This window comes from Doryrhamphus excisus, linkage group LG13, assembly GCF_037039965.1.
Source record: "Doryrhamphus excisus strain RoL-2023G ecotype Guam linkage group LG13, RoL_Dexc_Guam_v1.1, whole genome shotgun sequence".
Classification (NCBI taxonomy): Eukaryota; Metazoa; Chordata; class Actinopteri; order Syngnathiformes; family Syngnathidae; genus Doryrhamphus; species Doryrhamphus excisus.
Genome location: NC_136369.1, coordinates 21,023,352 through 21,043,065, shown reverse-complemented (window position 1 = coordinate 21,043,065; position 19,714 = coordinate 21,023,352). Strand labels below are relative to the sequence as shown.

Sequence of the window (19,714 nt, the reverse complement as noted above, 5' to 3'; positions counted from 1 at the left end):
AAACATCTCTTACCTGCTCGTCAAAAGTTGTCAGCAGATGCCAGCTGCTGTGTGTGTGTGTGTGTGTGTGTGTATAACAATAGGCCGCATTGATCCATTGAAGTGGTTCGGCAGGAACAGAGTTGAGTCCCCTCTGAAGGGTCTCACTTTAAGCAGAGCACTGGCCCATCCATTAAAGCATCACCTTACACTGAGCCAGACGGGGTCGTGGTCCTGGGGGTAGCCTAACTGGACTAAAAGCCATCTCAGCCAGCGAGTCCACCTGAGAAGGTCACGGTCAAGGCTGGCTGACATTTGTGCGGCGAGAACCCCGCATGCCCAGCGTTCAGTACGATTGGTACAAGAAGGGAAAGCAGAGTCATGACTGCGGTCCCACAGTCAGAACCACCAGAACCTTCACATCAGCAGGCACAAAGATGCTAGTTTTGTGCTAACACGTCAGAAGCATGAAGTATCAATGAGTCGCTAGTTCCACGCTAAGTTGAACAAAGTCTTCTTTGACTTTGATATTCTACCTAGCAACAAGCGGGGCAGGGGCGGCGACTGAAAAGACTCTTTGTTTGGTTCTGAACACCTGGACGGGTTCATCTCTGCACCCCCCACCCCCCTCCCTCCCAACTCCCCCTGCAAGTCTATCAGACTTTCTTTGTCTTTGGCTCTCACGTGTGTCTGCCTGCTAACATTTGCCGTGATGCTTGGGAACAAATCTGGAAATCCTTTCAATCTTTTATATGAAGCTTATTAGTTGCTCCACGGTTGGTGTTCCACTTTAGATTATTTCCTGGTTCCCGACAAAGTGTTGCTCAAGTGACGCTAATTAGTCAATTAGCGGACAAAAGAGGTGATTGACATGTCACGTGATCAAAGTGCAGCTTGGCCACGCTTCCTCTCGTTAAAGTGCAACAGTCAAGAGGTCAGCTGCGGGGTCGTGGAGGTGCTTTTGTAAGGTGCATGGGCGGAGTTTGAGCGCTGAGGAGGGCGGAGCCTAGTTCCCTCCTAAAAAAGCCGAGGCGGAGCAGGAGGAGCTCACATGAGTCAGCTACCCACCAGGAATGTCTCACAACGGGACCACAGAAAACGGAGCGGCCCTCCCTCGGCCCGTCCTGGTACAAGAGGTCAGGTACACCAAGGTAAGGAGGGATCAAGTGTCAGGGTTGGGAAGGGAGTGAAAGGAGGCTAAGTTCACGTTTGTTTCTTTCAGATCTTCATCAACAACGAGTGGCGAGCATCCAGCGCAGGAAGGACCTTTGCCACATTTAACCCCGCCACGGGGGTCAAGATCTGTGACGTGCACGAGGCAGACCACGTAAGGTGTTTTTGCCTTCCACAGCAGTCCTGCCGCTGGACTAAATGATGGTTAGAGCGTATTGCATGGGTGTCCAAACTTCCCACCAAGGACTGAATACCGAAAAGATGTGGGGCCACTTTTTGTTTTTCACATTTTGTAAAAAAGCTAGTGATTTAAAACTCATTTATTTGTTCACAGTAAGCAAACATAATGGCTAAATAAAAGCATCATAGCTTAATGGCTACATGAAGTAAAATACAGGTATGAAGGTATTGAAATATGTGCTTTGTAGTATTCTATACTGGTCACTAGGTGTCGGTATTATCACATTAATCACACAATATGTATATTTTATGCCTTTATTCATTCACTCATTCATTCATTTTCTACCGCTTAGCCTCACGAGGGTCGCGGGGGTGCTGGAGCCTATCCCAGCTGTCTTGGGGTGAGAGGCGGGGTCCACCCTGGACTGGTGGCCAGCCAATCACAGGGCACATATAGACAAACAACCATTCACACAGAGATGGCCGAGGGTGGAATTGAACCCTGGTCTCCTAGCTGTGAGGCCTGCACGCTAACCGCTCGATGTCTCATTTTATGTCTACAATACAAGTGTAAATGTGACCATAGGGGTGTTATTTCATGTATAGAGGACAACAATGTTAAAAACCGTGGCATAGACTATGTGTTACTGTTTGGCTGCTGTTGGATCATGGGTAACGGCGTTACCTAACGGACATGTTGGTACTTACGTCTTCCTTGGATAATGATTTCAAATCAATATCTTTGTGTTGACATCCTGAAGTGATGGCGTTGGTGTCATGATTGTCGTGCACAGGAGGATGTCAGCAAGGCGGTGGCAGCGGCAAAGGCGGCGCAGCGAAGAGGTTCAGCCTGGCGCAGGATGGACGCATCCAGCAGGGGGCGCCTCCTGCACAAACTGGCCGATTTGATGGAGAGGGATCGACTTCTTCTGGCGGTCTGTGGCATTATATTCTGATGATGATGATGATGATGGATTGATAAAACCGCCGTGCGTCTAGACTTTGGAGACGATGGACACGGGGAAGCCCTTCCTGCAGTCCTTCCTGGTGGACTTGGACGGAAGCATCAGAACGCTCCGATACTTTGCTGGCTGGGCCGACAAGATCCACGGAAAAAGTCTCCCGGTCGGTGAGTGTCCTTTTCCATTTGCATGTTCACTTTTGATGATCAAGAAGTAGACAACCACAATGTATCAAACTGGGCATTAGTGTGTGTGTAGCAGCCCCACCCAGTGGACAAGTGAGTAATATGATTATCATTGTAGTGGCTATTATTTTACTTCTGATCACTTGCCTGTCCCGAAACCAGATGTAAAAGAATAGCAATTATATTAAGTAAACAATCGTGTGCTTCCCCAGAACATTTCACTTCCTGTTCAGTGTTAAAACAAACCTTCAAAATAATACACAGTAATAAAACACTGCAAACATTGACTTGTATGCTTTAAATGACCTTAAATCTTGTTGCTAAATATGCGCCGCCAGTAAAATCACATGAAATGAAACATAAACCACGTTTGTAGCGAATGGCGCTTACGATCATCAAACTAGTTAATTAGCGGCTTAGTAGTACTCCCCCGGCCTCCCACTGATAGTCAGACAAAACCTTTTCCTCTCCTTTAGACCTCCAAGGAATGCTGGGAGACGACACTAAAGACCAAAGTTCACTCATGTGCGAAAACTAACGATTCCCCCACGTGGTTTTAACATATCACCCCTCACTGGTTCAGTCACCAGCAACCCACCCAAGGGCCCTCTAGTGGGCGTCATGGAGAACAATCACAGCACAAAGTGACTTCCTTAGTTATTTCTCTCCAAGAAGGCGGGGCTGGGCGGGGCTGGGCGGGGCTGGGCGGGGCTGGCCGGTGTTGCCGCGTCTCATCTTTCCCGTTGACATCAGCTGGCGTGACTCGCTAGTCCTTCCCCAAAGAAGGCGACGAGTGTCGCCGGGGCTTGGGGGCGAGGCCGGGCTCTGTCAGACGGGAAACTGGAGAAGGTCAAGGTGTGGTCCCGGATCTGTCATGTGACCCAGGTACACAGGTGGGTGACTGTTCCTATTAAAGTTCTAAAGTGGCTGATGGTGTGATGGCGCCATCACGTTCACGTCTCGTCCTCCCACAGGGTCATGTGACGGCCTGTCGGCCAGGCTGTAGAGTAGTTAGTAGAGTAGAGTAGAGTAGTAGACATTTCTTGAGGGCAGTGAAGGTCTCATCAGAAGACGTTTTGTCTTTCTTGTTCCAGACGACACCTTTGTGTGTTTGACGCGACACGAGCCCGTTGGCGTGTGCGGCGCCATCATCCCAGTGAGTCCAGTTTGCTTTCACTTTCACTTTGTCTTGTCGTGCGTCAATCAACTTGATGTGGCCTTGTCCGACTCGCAGTGGAACTTTCCTCTGCTCATGCTGATGTGGAAAATGGCGCCGGCTCTGAGCTGTGGAAACACGCTGGTCATCAAACCAGCCGAGCAGACGCCGCTAAGCGCTCTCCATGTCGGCTCCCTCATCAAAGAGGTCAGAGGTCACTGGAGCCTTGTTGACAGCAAGATGAGGACGCGGTGATGATGTTTTTGTTGTCAGGCCAACTTCCCACCAGGCGTGGTCAACATATTGCCAGGATTGGGACCCACAGCCGGCGCCGCCATCGCCAGTCACATGGACATCGACAAAGTGGCCTTCACGGGGTCCACGGAGGTTGGGGTCCTTACTTGAGCCTCTAGCTACGTTGTTTTTAGCCGCGTAAAAGATCATTTTAGTTCAGACTCAAAGATTGCGTATTTCGTGATGCTTGGAGGCCACGCCGCTCACCGCTGGCTTACATCGTGCAGGTTGGTCAGCTGATTAAAGAGGCGGCGGCCAGAAGCAATCTGAAGCGCGTGACGCTGGAACTGGGCGGGAAGAACCCCTGCATTGTGTTTGCGGACTGCGACTGTACGTATTATGTTGGCTGTCTCTTCTCTAGCTAGTTTTCATTCTTAACGGCCACACTTTTTCAGCGTCCCTCTTTGGGATGAATTTCTCTCGTAAAAGCCAAAGAAAAAGCAAAGCAGTTAGTATTGCGGTGCTCGCCAAGCAGAGGTGCGCTGATGATATGGATGACTTATTTGCGCCGCGCGTGTGCCCGTGCAGTGCAGCTGGCGGTGGAGGAGAGTCAGAAAGGAGCGTTCTACAACCAAGGCCAGTGCTGCACGGCGGCGTCACGCGTCTTTGTGGAGGAGAGCATCTACGAGGAGTTTGTGCGTCGCAGCGTGGAAAATGTTAAAAAGATCGTGATGGGGGACCCTCTGGATCCTTCCACTTCACATGGTCCTCAGGTGAGCGGAAAAGTCAGCCATCTTGTCACATGAAGGCGAACGTTTCCTCATGACCTCCACGGCGGGGACTCAGATCGACAGGAAGCAGTTTGACAAGATCATGGATCTGATCGAAAGCGGCAAGAAGGAGGGAGCACGTCTGGAGTGCGGAGGAGGAGCAGCAGCAGCGATGGGCGAGGACGGGCTCTTCATCGCCCCCACCATCTTCTCGGCTGTGAAAGATGACATGCGCATCGCCACACAGGAGGTCAGAGGTCGTGATGTTGTGGTTGGTGAGACACCTGGTGGACATGATGAAGAATTACACTCCCTCTCAGATCTTTGGTCCGGTCCAGTGCATCCTGAGCTTCAAAAGCCAGCAGGAGGCGATAGAGAGGGCTAACAGTTCACAGTACGGCCTGGTGGCGGCGCTCTTCACCACCAGTGTGGACCGAGCTCTGTCTGTGTCGGCCGCCCTGGATTGCGGCACCGTCTGGTGAGACCAGCTAACGCAAGATGCTAACAGTCTAATGTCGGTGAATATATGCTGAGCTAGCCGAACAAAACAGCCATGTTTATTATAATAATAATAATAATTATATTATTAACAATGACACGTGGGATGTTGTGTGTCTGTATAAAGGGTGAACTGTTACAACGCTCTTCATGTCCAAACGCCATTTGGAGGCTTCAAGATGTCAGGAAATGGACGAGAGCTGTAAGTCCACTTCCTGTTTTTCCTCTTCCGTGGCGTCCCCTGCATCGCCCGTGTTGGCTTGTCTTTGCGTGTCTCGACAGGGGAGAGTACGCTCTGGCTGAGTATTCCGAAGTGAAGGCTATCACCATCAAACTCAATGAAACTCTGTGACGGCAGTCAAGCTTCACAACAGACCACGCCCTCCACCAATCAGACCACGCCCTTCACCACCTTAGCCCGAATGTGCCTGTAATTCACTACTATTTGTATGAATAATAATTACAACAGTAAAACAATAACAAATCACATTGGTGCTGTGAAACATGCAGATGTATTTTTGTCGACAATAGTTTGATATTTAAATAGACTCTTTAATTATAATAAAGAACTCTTACGCGTCAAGCTCTCCTGCAAAGCGTCGTCTGTTTTGAGGAATTCCGGTCTTGTCTTTTATTCTGAAAGGAGTTTTCGGAAGCGTCCAGGTGTTTGGCTAACGTTCGTGTTTCTCGCGAAGTTAGCATCAGAGAAGCAGGAAGTCGGTCTGTTGGCATTCAATCATCTGCGCGGAAAGTTGGCTTTTCTTTTTTTCTCGTTTAATTTCCACGTCGAGTCGCCCAAAGGTCATCAAAGTGTCCGCGATGCCACCCGGTGAGTGACTTTATGACTTTACGGCAGAAGGAGGTACGTAAAGGCATCGCCGCAGCAAAACACTGCACTCCTGGTTTGAAAAGTGGAAGGAAAAACAATAATATAAAGTCATGGCATGTATTTGCTTCGTTAGGTCACAAAGCAAACTGGCGCAAGGTTTCACCATTCTTTGACCCAGGTTTTAAAATACATGAGCCACTGTTGCATGCCGCATAACAATATTTCGTTTTTGTCATTTTTGTTGTTGAAATTCTACATAAGTACAAAAAGGGAGGGAATCGGAGGGTGTCGCCAGACATTGCTGTTACTGAACGCCACTGGGGGAAAATAATAGAATCGCCATGTGGTTATGTGCTGTAACTTCCAACCAGGAAACACTGACTCATCTGCTCTATTTAAGGTCTATGATTGATGTTTTTATTGAGGAAAATCTGCATCCGCACATTTTAGTAAGAGAGCGTCCACCGAGTGCAATACAGTACATATAAATAAACTTAAATTAGATGCGTACTTTTATCTGCAGTACTTATCCCCGCCACACGAGGGAGCCGTTTGTTTGACTTAATTCTTGGACAACGGCTGTCAGACACGGCTTCACTTGTCATGTCAGTCTTTTCGTTTGGTGGCAGCTCGTCGTTGGCAGCTAAGGTGTGACCTGATTGCTATTTGTAACGTTTGAGTCAACATACGCACACATGCTAATGTTAGCTGCGGCCCTGTGGACTCTTAATAAGACATCACAGCATATCACAGCAACCCCTCAGGCACCACACACACACACATATATATATATACATATATATATATATATATATATACATACGCCCCCTAGTGGTTGTGAAAGTTTACATGATCATGAAGTCCATCACACATGTATGAGGTGTGGTTTGTCACGTTGTTGTTGCAGGTGCACAACTGAGTCTCTGTGATCGGTGTCAGTGAATGCAGCACGGATGTCCTGCACGCCGCAGCCAAACATGGCCGCACCGAGCCGTAAGTCCCAGCATGCTTTGCTCTTCAGGGATGTTCACTCTGAAACGGGAAGTGAAACCGGAGCCTTCCTTGTGCGATTGCTGCCTCACAGCCAGAGCATGCAGCCATTCGTAAACAATCACAACGACAAAGTAGCCCACTCAGTGGTTGATGAACGAGCGTGGACGATTCACTCAGAGTTGAGTGAATTTGCATTTGTGCGAAATGAACAGTCGGTGGTAAACAGAGTCTTTCAGGGGGTCCGTTGTTCTAGCTTATTTAGCTAGTGTCTATAGCACAGACAAGCTAAAAGCTTGTGCCGGCTGGGCGTGTCCTTCTAGAATCCCAGGGCAGCTCCTCTCGCCACCCTCCCCGCCCCCCACCAACTCCTCCTTGGGTTACACCACCTCCTCCCATCCCATCACCATGTTAGCGTGCTAGCTGCTTCCTGGATGTGGCGTGGAAGGAGCAGAAGGAAGATGATGATGATGATGATGATGATGAAGCACTGCATGTGTGCCAGCAGGTTAGTGAGCACGCTGCTGCTGCTGCTGCTGCTGATGCGTGCTAGATTCAAAGCAGGGCAGAGTGTAGGATGTTTCAGTGTCCAGGAGTGGAGTTTGGGTGCTGGAGGTGATGACGTCGTCCGGTTCAGTGGGGTCGATTGCATCCTTTGATGTTCTTTAGCTTCTGTGGGGGTCATTGTTGTTCTTTGATGAGGTAAGCACATTATTGATTTTGAGGTCAAAAGTCAGTCGTCATGTGACACAGAAAAGAAAGGCGGCGCCAATTTGGCTGCATGGCGAGTGTAAGTGTAAACAGGCTGGGGGGCGGAGTCTGCTGGCAGGATCGATGGCAGCTGCGTCTTAACAGCTCCATAGCTTGGCTGCCCTCCGCTGAAGGGTTCGCTAACAGGAAGTGACTTTCACACGCTGACCACGCTTCTTCCTCTTCCTCATCACTAGAAGAACCTCCGCTCATCTTTTGTTTATTTGGTCTCACATCACATGACACCTGAAGAACACGGGGCTGACTTCATGTCAGATCACGGTTCTGGTTCTGGATACAGTTGTGGGATTTTCTATGGACATAGTTGGTTCTAGTTCTGGAAGCAGTCCTGGTTCTGGACACGGTCTTGTGTGTGTGTGCATGCAGTAAATTGGGCCTCTAATCCATGTGACCTACTTTCCGCTTAACGACAGGAAGTGTTCCACCTTAGTCGTCGTCATCATCCTCCACTCTCCTGCGTGTTTCAGAACTCCGACATGAGATGGGGGCCAGGGCGTCGTCCCTCCCGGGTCCGGGGCCAGGTCTTGGCAGTGCGTTTGGCCCCTCCCCCACCCTGGAGAGCATCCATAGGGCTTACGAGGAGGGCGAGGAGGAGGCGGCCCGGGACTTGATCCAGCGAGCCTCTTGTGTGCAGTGCAGCGCAGGGGGGCCGTGTGTGGAGGGGGTATGTGCGCCTGCACACGCGCACGCACGCACGCACGCACGCACACACACACACACACACACACAGCATGTTCCTAAGAGTGTGTGCACATTGCAGGAGCGTCTGCTGTGTGTAGCAGCTCAGCATGGCGATGTGGACAGTGTGCGTTACCTCCTCGAGGAGGTTCAGGTCAGTGTTCCACCAGAACCGTCCAAGCAGAACCCGGCCATGGTGGCGGCGTACTTCGGACACAGCAGTGTGGTGCAAGTTATGCTGGATTCAATCCCAGGTGGGTGGAGCGTAGCAGATGGCAGCGCATCAGAGGACTCATGTAGGTGTGTTCAGGTGTTCGGAGCGAGCTTCTCAGCTGGATGCTGGCCACCTCGTGTCAGCAGGCCCACCTGGACGTGGTCCGCTTGCTGGTCAACTGCTACGGCGCCGACACCAAAGACTGCGCCGTCCACAGCGATGACTTTGCCGTCATCAGCGGCTTGCCGCTCTACGCCGCCGCACAAGCAGGTGACGATCACAGGGGGCTGGTCCAGACCCTGTCTGGTGTCTGACGGGTTGCTCTGACGGGTTGCAGGCAGCGAGGAGATTGCGGACTTCCTGTTACAGAATGGAGCCAGCTTCTCCTCATACACGCTGATGGACCATCCCGCCTTCAGCACACGCCTCCTCAACCGCAGAGTGGTGGAGAGCAGCCAAGATGGAGAACAGGTTCATGACTGATGATGTCATCCAGCATAGGAAATGAACTGAGGCTGTTTAGTACATTACAGCATATCATAGCAATCTCCTGATGAGAATAATGCCCCCTCGTGGCCGTAGTGGCTTCTCACTCCATTATGTGATCATCATTTGTGACCCCACCTGACCCGCTTGTGCAGGCCCTCCGTGTGTGCTGGAGCGGACTACAGTTGCCCTGGCTAGAAGTGGACTGGTTTGTGGGCGTGTCCTCCCTCATCACCGACTTGGACCTGTCCTCCAACAGCCTGGCATCGTTGCCTTCCGTGCTTCCTTGGGGTCTGGTCCGCCTCCAGAACCTGGACCTGTCCAACAACCTCCTCACGGAGCTGCCGCCGGCCGCCACTTCTCAGGAGGTCATCTGTTCCAGGTAGTCGGGTCAGAACCACTACACTGTCGCTCTGTATCCATGGCAACAGCATCATTCCAGTGTCATGGTACCGAGCAGGGCTCGCACTTTTATGGAATTGCACTTCTGGAAGTTGTCCGAGCATGAACGTAGACTTTGATTTGACTGCCGGTCCATGTTTGGTCCAGGTTACATCAGGTCAATCTGTCCCAGAACCAGCTCAGCACTTTACCCAGCGGCCTGCTCCACCTGACCCACATCCAGAGACTGACTGCAGCCAAGAACCGGCTGGTGTCCTTGTTTGATATTCCCGACTGTAAGTCCCGCCCCTTTATATACGCTCCCTGGCCACTTCATTAGGTACACAGTCATCCTTCATATCATCATCATCATCCTTCTCAGCGACCAACTGGATTGGACTCCGCAAGCTGGAGGAGCTAGACGTGTCCGACAACCGTCTGACCTCGCTGCCCGTCGCCGTCGTGCACGCGCTCAAATCCCTGCTCTTCCTCAATGTGTGTCGCAACAGGCTGAGCAGCTTCCCAGACCCCTGGTCCTGCCCCCTGGTGAGAAGACGGCGTCATGCCCAGCGTCAGGTTCTGTGGGCTCACTATTTGTTGGCTTCCAGAAACACTGCAAGGCCTCCTCCAACCAGATTCAGAGTCTTCCAGACAACATCTCCATCTTCTGGAAAAGTCATCTGCAGGATGTGGACTTCTCTGACAACTGTCTCAAAGAGCTGCCCTCCTACATCTTTGAGCTGGAGGTACCAGGAACCCAGCTGGAGCTGTTCATTTGTTCTTTGTTGTCGGTTTGTTTGCTTGTTAGCCCCCAGAGGGCGCTGTTGTCACGTGATAGACATGCCTTCATTGGATCTTCGATGTCTGATCTTTTCCTACAAGTTCACAATATTTCATTTGCATCCTCCTCTTCCTCCCTGTCAGGCGCTGGTCTCGTTGAGATTGTGCGGGAATGTCATCAGCACCCTTCCGGCACCTTCTAAGTGGACATGCTCCCAGCTCAGGACACTTGACCTTTCCAGGAACCAACTGGGCAAGTACGTGCACGCGTGTGTGCGCATGTGAACCCCATCAGCTGGACTATCTTTTTTTTTACGTCTTGTGTCCCACAGAGGCGAAGAGGTGCCCAAATCCAGAAGACTTTCTTTCCTGACCACATGGAGCAGAAGAGATCCAGATCCAGGTACATGGATCATGCTGGACTGAAGGTTTAAACAACCTGTCTTTCCGCCGAGCAAATCAGTCATGTCATTCCTCCTGACCCGCCTCTTGGTTCTGACCTGACCTGCCTCTTGGTTCTGGACTGACCCGCGTCTTGGTTCTGACCCGACCCCCGTCTTGGTTCTGACCCGACCCCCCTCTTGGTTCTGACCAGACCCGCTTCTTGGTTCTGACCCGACCCGCCTCTTGGTTCTGGACTGACCCGCGTCTTAGTTCTGACCTGACCCGCCTCTTGATTCTGACCTTACCCGCCTCTTGATTCTGACCTTACCCGCCTCTTGATTCTGACCTGACCCGCCTATTGGTTCTGACCTGACCTGCCTCTTGGTTCTGGACTGACCCGATCCGCTTCTTGGTTCTGGACTGACCCGATCCGCTTCTTGGTTCTGACCTGACCCGCCTCTTGGTTCTGACCTGACCCGCCTCTTGGTTCTGACCTGACCCGCCTCTTTGTTCTGACCTGACCCGCCTCTTGGTTCTGACCTGACCCGCCTCTTGGTTCTGACCCGACCCGCCTCTTGGTTCTGACCCGACCCGCCTCTTGGTTCTGACCTGACCCGCCTCTTTGTTCTGACCCGACCCGCCTCTTGGTTCTGACCCGACCCGCCTCTTGGTTCTGACCTGACCCGCCTCTTGGTTCTGACCTGACCCGCCTCTTGTTTCTGACCTGACCCGCTTCTTGGTTCTGACTCGGCAGCGTGTCCTATCGAGTTCCCGGCTTTTCTTCGGGATTCACTGGAGGTTCTGTTCCTGAACGACAACCAGCTGGAGTGCGTCCCACAGTCTGTATGTGGTCTGAGTGGCCTCAGCGAGCTCTACCTGTCCAAGTGAGTCATGCACGGTGGTTGCCATGGCAACCGGAATTATTAGCGGTGACCTCTGTCCGACACCCACTGATATTAAGGTCTGCTCCCCTTCAAAATAAGAGTTTATATGACTTTATTTCATAGAAATGTTCCTGTAAACGCCAATATACGGTATGCCTGTCACTATCTGCAGTTGAGTAAGTCCAATAGAGAAGTCATTCATGAGGAGAAGACGAGTTCAAAGGCCACTGTTGGCATGAAACACACTGACTGTCAGGACCAGTGTGAGACCGGACAGAACCACATCTGCTGGCTGGGCCTGGAGTTTAGTTCCAGATGTTTGCAGCTGTTGCATAAGAGCTGCTTGCTCTCACGCTCTCCTTCTGCCTGGGATTTCCTGCTCGCCAGCAACCCAAACGATGCTTGTGTGTAGTCCTAAAATGTGTTGATGTGTTATCTGGCCAGTAATGGCGGCATCCGTGAGCTTCCAATAGAGCTGGGTCACCTGACTAACCTGTGGCAGCTGGACATCGAGAACCTCAACATCAGCAACGTGCCGCAGGAAGTGAGGCGAGAAGGTCCGTCTTTGTGTTTTAATGACCAATGGAGTGTCTTGTCTTTTGGACCTTTATTTTGAAGTTCTTCTTGTAAAAAGCCTACATTGGTCCTCGATGTTTGATCTCTCAGGTCCTGCCGCCGTTCTTGCGTTCCTGCGGGCGCACCTTCGTAAGGCGGAGCCTTGTCGGCTCCTGAAGATGCTCCTGATTGGTCCGCCAAGACAGGGCAAGTCTGCCCTCCTGGAGGCGCTGCAGATGGGAAAAGTGTCTGCCTTCACGCCGGCCGAGTGCAGCATCTCCACCTCCACGTGGGAGCTGGACCATCCCAACGGAGGCAAAAACAACGTGAGAGAACTCTGACCTCTGACCCGGTTAGGGTGGAGTGACTTGATGTTGTCCTTCCAGAAGAAGCCTGTGGTGTTCAACGTGTGGGACGTGGGTGGTCCAGCCAGCATGTCAGCTGTCACTCAGTGTTTCTTCACCGACAGCGCCCTCTACGTGCTCACATGGAACCTCACGCTGGGCGAGGAGGCCGTCGCTAGCCTGCAGACGTGGCTGCTCAACATCGAGGTGAGCGCACTCGGTGCCGATCAATAAATGGCCGATCTACGGCTGTCGGCTGTAGAGTTGGCTCAGTCGGGCCACATTCTTGGCGGGTTCATACAATCCATGTCTTCACAGAAACTCTTTCAACTAGCTTGTGTGTGTGCTTGTGTGTGTGCGTGTGCATGTGCGTGTGCGTGTTTGTGCATGTGTGCGTGTGGTTCCTCTGCACGTCTGTCATCAGGCGCGAGCACCCAACTCGGTTGTGGTGGTCGTGGGAACACATCTGGATCTCATCGACTCAAAGTTTCGCACAGAAAGGCTGGCGACACTCAGGGCTTACATCTTGGCACTTTGCCGTTCTCCGTCGGGCGCTCGGGCCAGTGGGTACCCTGACATCAGCTGTAAACATCTGCAGTCAGTAAACATCTTAGCAATGGGGGGGTGTATAGCGCAGGGATTCCTCAGTGTGTGTGTGTGTGTGTGTGTGTGTGTGTGTGTGTGTGTGTGTGCGTGCGCCGCAGCGAGGTGTCAAGTAGGACACTAGAAGGTTTGGATGGGCTGAAGAAGCTCATTCACCAGGCAGCGCTCTGGATGAAAGATGGCAGCGCCTCAGCGTGCGGCAGGAAGCTGTTGGGAAGGCTGGTGAGTCTGTGCTCATTTGTCACTTTTCTTCGGAATTAAGGATAAACTACAACAATTGGCATTCCTAAAGACTTTTCCCACTCGCACCAGATCCCCCGTAGCTACCTGACCCTGCGGGAAGCCGTCATAGCGGAGAAACGAAGACGCCACGCGGAGGGAGAAGTCCAGTTTCTCACTGAGGAGCAGCTGGACCGCTTCATCCAACAAAACCCAGAAAGTGACATCAGAGACTATGAGGACCTGCAGTCTGGTACTTCTTCCCATTCCACCAATCAGTACATTGCACTGTGTCGAGCCCCGCCCCCTTAGAAACTTTACCCGTTAGGGTCATCGGTCATGACCTGCGGCACGTGGCGTCAATGTTGTTGGTCCAGCATAATGACATGCGGCCATCTTTGCATTCTTGGTCAGCTCTCAACTTCCTAATGGAGACGGGAACGCTGCTCCACTTCCCTGACACGAGCCACGGCCTGTGCACGCTCTACTTCCTGTGTCCCGTCTGGCTGTCCGAGTGCCTGCAGAGGATCATCCACCTCAAGTCCTCGCGCTGTGTCGCCAGGAACGGCGTGATCCGAACCGAAGACCTCAGGGTGAAGCGTCTCAGGAAGCGTCCCTCTGCAACAGGAAGTGAAGACGCTGACGTTGCTTTGTGCTGCAGATGCTGCTGGTCGGGACTGGATTCACTCAGCACACCGAGGAGCAGTACTTTCAATTTTTGGCCAAGTTTGAGATCGCTCTGCCCGTGGCCAACAACAGGTCTCTGCTTCTCCACCGCTCCGCCTCGTCCATCTTGATCTGTCAGGATGTCACGCTAGCGTTAGAATGAAGATTGATGGACACGCAGTCCGTTGAGTCATGGTGTCCCAAAACTTTAGTTTATGAAGTGTATGTTGATTGGATGCAATCTTACGTTCAACATCTCTTTGTCCGTCTTCAGCTACCTGCTGCCCCACCTCCTGCCCCCCAGGCCCGCCATGGACGTTCACTGCTTCCTGCCGCAGAGCACCAACATGCTTCAGCGCCTCTTCAAGATGAGCTTCGTCCCCGCCGGCTTCTGGGAGCGCTTCATCGCCAGGATGCTCATCAGCCTCACCGAGATGGACCGGCAGGTACCGGAACGCTCTTCTTTTCCGACACCCATCTCTCCGGTCCGTGACGTGTTGTGTTCACGCAGTCGTTTGAGCCCAAACGCAACACACGGACTCGCTGCAGCCGGACTTCCGTGATCTACAGCTTTGGAGGGAGCCATCAGAGGAACCGTTGCAGCACCTTCAGGGTCCGGCGCAGTCAGACCATTTACTGGAGGGAGGGGCTGCTTGTCACCTTTGATGGAGGTTACCTGAGGTCGGCGCCGTGGAGGGTCAAACCCGGTCAAACTGGGAAGGAAGTTTGGGCCAAAGGGTTCCAAGGTTGTCGTGTTTCTGCAGCGTGGAGTCTTCAGATGTCAACTGGAAGAAGAAGAAGAGCGGCGGCATCAAGATCATCTGCCAGTCAGAGACCAGGGATTTCTCCGCTATGGCCTTCATCACGGACCACGTCAACGCTCTCATTGAGCAGTGGTTTCCGGGTCGGTATGCCGGAACCGCGGACGCATTTCTGACTGCTCAAAAATCCTCGCTTATTTCATCTCGTCTGTCTCAGCTCTGACGACCACCGAGAGCGACGGCAGCCTGGTCATGGAGCAATACGCCCCCTGCCCCTGGTGTGCTTCGTGGGTCCGACAGAACCAGACGGAGCTGCGGGATGGCCAGCCGGGCCAGGATGCAGACAGGGGCGGGGTTTATCTCTTCAACATGGAGGACTGCGCGCTGGCTGCCGCGGAGGAGGATCACATCATCTGTCCTCGACACCCGGAGCAGCCCGTCCCCCTCCAGGAGCTGGTACCAGAACTCTTCATGACCGACTTCCCTGCACGGTACCATGTCACTCTCAGCCCCCAAGGGGGAGGACAAGCAGGCACATTGGGATTTAGTAGCTTCACTCCTAATGACATCATCTCCTCACATTTGGTCCCAAAAGCATCTCCATGGGTAGGCAGGTCGGACCAGGTGTCAAAGTGGTTCCGTGTCTCCGTATGTTTCAGGCTCTTTTTGGAGAAGAACCTCCTGGAATACTCTGAGGACGAGGCCAGCATCATCGGGCAGGGTGGCAGCGGTACCATCGTCTACCGGGCCCGGTACCGGGACCAGCCGGTGGCCATCAAGCGCTTTCACTTCCGGAAGTGCCGACAGCAGACGGTCAACACAGGTACTTGTTCAATTCCACGCCAGCGTGCGTGGCTCTGGCCCCGTCCGTCAGGTATAACCTTTGACCTTGTGGCAGACACTATGATGAAACACCTGCACTCAGCTGACGCATGTCGCTGCTTCTCCGAGTTTCGGCAAGAGGCCGCCATGCTGCACTCGCTGCAGCACCCGTGCGTGGTGTCGCTGGTTGGCGTGTCCATCCACCCGCTGTGCTTCGCCTTGCAGCTGGCGCCGCTTGGCAGCCTCAACTCTGTTCTGGAGGAGCGCTGCAAAGGTGTGTGATGTCACGTCACGGTAGGCGGAGCCCTAGCTGGCCTCTGCGTTCTCTTTGCAGGCTGCAGGTACGCACCCTTAGGTCACATGATCACCTTCAAGGTGGCCTACCAGATAGCGGCTGGACTGGCTTACCTCCACAGGAAGAACATCATCTTCTGTGACCTCAAGTCTGACAACATCCTGGTCTGGTCTCTTGAGGTCAGCATATGACATCATGTGACATCCCAGTCGTGGCTTCCCGTCATTCATGGCATGTCCACCTTCCAGGAAGAGCATCCTGTCAATGTCAAGCTGTCTGACTACGGAATCTCGCGACAGTCCTTCCATGAGGGGGCGCTGGGGGTGGAGGGCACGCCGGGCTACCAGGCCCCCGAGGTCCAACCTGGCGTCGTGTATGACGAGAAGGTACTGCTTCGGAATGATCTGGCGTGATTGTCTGATCAGGAGGAATTGTGGAAAAAATGAGGACTTTAGGACTTCTTGTCTGATCAGAAGCACATGTTGGCTTGTAATGTCCACACAAGCCTCACTTCTCCTCGGGGGGCGGGGGCGGGGGCGGGGGCGACATCTCCCATTGTTTTTATTTGGCCTGGCGCCTGTAGAAGAAGCTTGCAGAACTCCAGCTGGGCCAGGCCTGCTGCCTCCTTATCTTCATCATCCGAACTCTGTGACCACGTCCTTGGTCTAACGAGACACAGACGAGCCAGGAAGTCTGTTGAAACGAAGAAGTCCTCTGACCTTCATCACATTTACGTTTATGGCTGCATATTGTTGACGTGGCGGTTGCTGCTGCAGGTGGACATGTTCTCATACGGCATGGTGCTGTATGAGCTGTTGTCGGGACGTCGGCCCACGCTGGGACATCGTCAGCTTCACATCTCCAAGAAGCTCTCCAAAGGAGTCAGACCGCATCTAGGAGAGCCGGAGGAGGTGCAGTTCCACTTCCTGCACGGCCTCATGATGGAATGTTGGGACACCAAGCCTGAGAAGGTGAGCTGTGTCCTCCTTCCCACCGTCATCACCATCATTTTACGTGGTGTCTTTAAACACGTCTTGTACTTCCTTGTTTGTCAGCGTCCAATGGCGTCGCAGTGCGTCAGACGCATGATGGAACCGAGCTTCGCCTGCCTTCGCTACGTTTTGCAGAGCGGCAGCCACTCGCAGCTCTTCTTGTCCTCTCTGAAGGGACACAGTGTGGTCTTCTGGGACGGGGATGGCCATGATAGGTGGGTATGGGTTTCTGACGCCCTCGTTCCCATACCTCCCACTGAAGGACTCAGCAGTACTTTATTACCTCTGGTATTGCGGTGTAGGAACTACAGCGTGCTGAACGTGGAGAAAGGTCAGGTGGAGGTGAAGAGGATGTCGTGTCCTGGCAGCAGAGTCAGCTGCCAGATGAAGTTGTCCAACACGCTGTGGGTGGCCACTGAGGTACGTACGTACCAGCGCCACCTACTGCTCTCTTGGTGCAAATTCTACTATGTCTTCTTTCTTCCTGGTCTCTTGCCAGGAACAGGAAGTGTACATCTACATCCTCAAAGACATGTGTCCACTGCATCAGCCACTGAAACATTTGTCCTGTCCCGCCGTCATTACCTGCTTCTTCCCTGTCCCAGCTGGAGAACAGGTGTGTCTCTCACACGCACACAGAAAACACGATACCGTGCCGTCACGTTTGGGTCCACAAGAGAGTGCTAACTGTGCTAATTAGCTTAGCAAGCATGGGAAAGTTGTTCCTGTTCATGTGGAGTTGATGTGAGGATGGTGGGCGGGACGTTGGCGGGACGTTGGTGGGAGGGACGTTGGTGGGAGGGACGTTGGCGGAACGTTGGCGGAACGTTGGCGGAACGTTGGCGGGACATTGTCTGCTCTTGTGTGAACAATGTGATTGACTTTAGAGACTAAAGCTTCACCTCCAGCTTTGGCATCCAGGTTGGTGCTTCCAAGTGTTCCTGTTTTTCCACAGAATCCGGAGCAGGTCTTCGCAGGGATGTCAGACGGCCTGGTGGCTGTCTACAGCGTGCAGGAGGGGCTTCCTGCAGAGGGGGAAGCCTACCTGTGCTCGCACACGCTCAATAAGACCTCCTTCGGTCTCCTGGACTCTGACCCCAGACAGAGATCCGTCCCGGTCCGGTGCATGGTTTTAGTTGGCGGGGGCTCCCAGGTCAGTGCCCCTGAAGTGACGACCGTGCATCATGGCGAGGCCGCGTCCCCTCACCCTGCCCAATTTGTCAGCAGCTGTGGTTTTCCAACGGGGCCGGTCTCCTGGTGGTCGACCGCGTGACCCTTGACCCTCTGCGGAGGCTGGACCCGTACGCGCCGCCGTCCTCCATCGTGTCCATGGCGACTGGCTTCAGCGCGTGGGGGGAAGAGTCAGTGTGGACGCTGGACGACGTCAGCAACACGCTGCTGCTCTTCCACGCCGCCTCCTTCTCGCCGTGCGCCCGCTACTGGTGAGTACGAGCTACACCAGCAGGCCCCGCCAGGATGTCTCGCTCACGCGCTTTCATCTGTCAGTTGCGGCGACTGCAATCCTCTTCGGGACGTCTTCGGTGTGCAGCGTCCGTCGGGCAACAGCGCTCATACGGAGGCAGTCAAAGATGAGGAGGAGGCGGAGCCTACAAGCACAGACGCGACGCTGATTTACAAAGAGGAGGCGGGGATTCAGCTCATCCCGCACCACGATTCGCTGACGGGCCACTCCATCTCATCGTCCTGCTCCGTGGACACCTCTGACGTCAGTATCGTGCCCGCATCTTTGCAGCAGGATGGCGGCGGTGACGAGCGGCGGAAAGCTGAAAGGTCTTTTCCGTGCTTGCAAGCCGTCAAGGTCGTGATGGTGGAGGACCTCCTCTGGGTCTTCAGGTAGCAGCAAAGCACTTGTCCATGAGTAACGTCAGCCAATCGCTTGACAACAAATGTGTCTTCGCCAGGCGCAGCGGAGATGTAATGCTAATTGAAGTGCAGCCGAATAGCGGTGAGCCGAGGGGGCGTGTCATCGCCGTCCTCAACCCTCCTGGAGGCTCCTCCGCTTTGGGGTGAGTCTACTTCCTGAAACCCACTTACATAAACATGGTGTCCTGCAGCTGGTCTGACTCCGCCCCTCTCTCCTTGCTGTCAGCACGCTGGTGGAGGCGGGGCTTGTGGCGAAAGAGACAGTAGTGTGCGGCTTCCGGAATGCTGACGCGGTGTGGAGCGTCTGTGCGTGGAGGGCGTGGGACTCCCGCCCGCTGGATGTCTTTTACCGCACCTCTGAGGAGCTGGGCCGTGTGGAGAGCAGCGTCAGGAGGAGGAGGTAGCCAATGAGGACGGAGCAGGGGCGGGGCATGTACACAACTTCAAGTCAACTGACTGACAGCTTTTTATTAGAAATATTTTTTAGAAGTCAAAACAAAAACTGAGTAGACGGAGCCTTTTTTGGAAGATTGTCCTTTTTCCATGGACCACTTCTTGTCCTCTGGACTCCGCCTTTCTCTGACCAAGCCTCAGGTCAGGCCCTTTTGGCTTGATGTATTTATCAAATGTTACAATGTGTGAGGACGACTGTGCTCAATAAATGTTTTTTTACACATGATGTGACATTCCCTACCAGCATGCACCGATGTTTCCTATTTAAAGTCCCAGGCCAGCAAAGTGGAACAGGACGATCATTCCAAATCCACAAAGTTATTTTGTCATGAACACAATATGAAGATGTGCCGTTATTGGGCGCATTACGTCACCTGACCTAAACCCTGAGGGGAAGCTAAACACTGACTTGGGAGCTGTGATTGCTGATGCGTAAAAAATGTGACTTGTTAGTCATTCATAACAAACCTATGGCATTCCACAACACACACGCACACACACACGCACACACACAGTCCTGGTAAGCTAAGTCTTTACATCACCAGCAGGGAGCGCTAGAGATCAGAATGAGCCAATGCTACGTTTA

At 53.0% G+C, this 19,714-nt stretch overlaps 2 protein-coding genes across 3 annotated transcripts; both read left to right on the top strand.

Moving 5' to 3' along the window:
* The first annotated feature begins 646 nt into the window (after positions 1–646).
* Positions 647–5,724, top strand: aldh1a3 (aldehyde dehydrogenase 1 family, member A3). Its single transcript, XM_058089406.2, has 13 exons — positions 647–1,130; positions 1,202–1,306; positions 2,127–2,267; positions 2,332–2,461; positions 3,574–3,635; positions 3,714–3,842; positions 3,909–4,022; positions 4,157–4,259; positions 4,458–4,642; positions 4,716–4,889; positions 4,960–5,117; positions 5,265–5,339; positions 5,420–5,724. Exons 1-13 carry the CDS (start codon positions 1,053–1,055, stop codon positions 5,487–5,489), a joined length of 1,524 nt encoding a protein of 507 aa, XP_057945389.2. The 5' UTR covers positions 647–1,052; the 3' UTR covers positions 5,490–5,724.
* Positions 5,725–5,808: 84 nt separating this feature from the next.
* On the top strand, positions 5,809–19,341 carry lrrk1 (leucine-rich repeat kinase 1). Of its 2 annotated transcripts, none has more exons than XM_078795582.1 (38): positions 5,809–5,966; positions 6,874–6,959; positions 8,195–8,391; positions 8,488–8,659; positions 8,716–8,889; positions 8,957–9,090; positions 9,261–9,487; positions 9,655–9,782; positions 9,869–10,032; positions 10,095–10,232; positions 10,411–10,523; positions 10,599–10,669; positions 11,405–11,534; positions 11,979–12,091; positions 12,201–12,415; positions 12,479–12,640; positions 12,858–13,030; positions 13,138–13,258; positions 13,349–13,508; positions 13,670–13,848; positions 13,917–14,014; positions 14,196–14,367; positions 14,433–14,602; positions 14,686–14,825; positions 14,900–15,173; positions 15,342–15,505; positions 15,581–15,778; positions 15,839–15,978; positions 16,048–16,185; positions 16,576–16,770; positions 16,855–17,006; positions 17,094–17,211; positions 17,291–17,407; positions 17,747–17,944; positions 18,019–18,233; positions 18,298–18,645; positions 18,714–18,818; positions 18,902–19,341. In XM_078795582.1, exons 2-38 carry the CDS (start codon positions 6,920–6,922, stop codon positions 19,077–19,079), a joined length of 5,931 nt encoding a protein of 1,976 aa, XP_078651708.1. In that variant the 5' UTR covers positions 5,809–5,966; positions 6,874–6,919; the 3' UTR covers positions 19,080–19,341. The 2 variants fall into 2 exon arrangements, with proteins under 2 accessions (XP_078651708.1, XP_057944931.2); XM_058088948.2 differs by having other exon boundaries at positions 12,476–12,640.
* Positions 19,342–19,714: the final 373 nt, after the last annotated feature.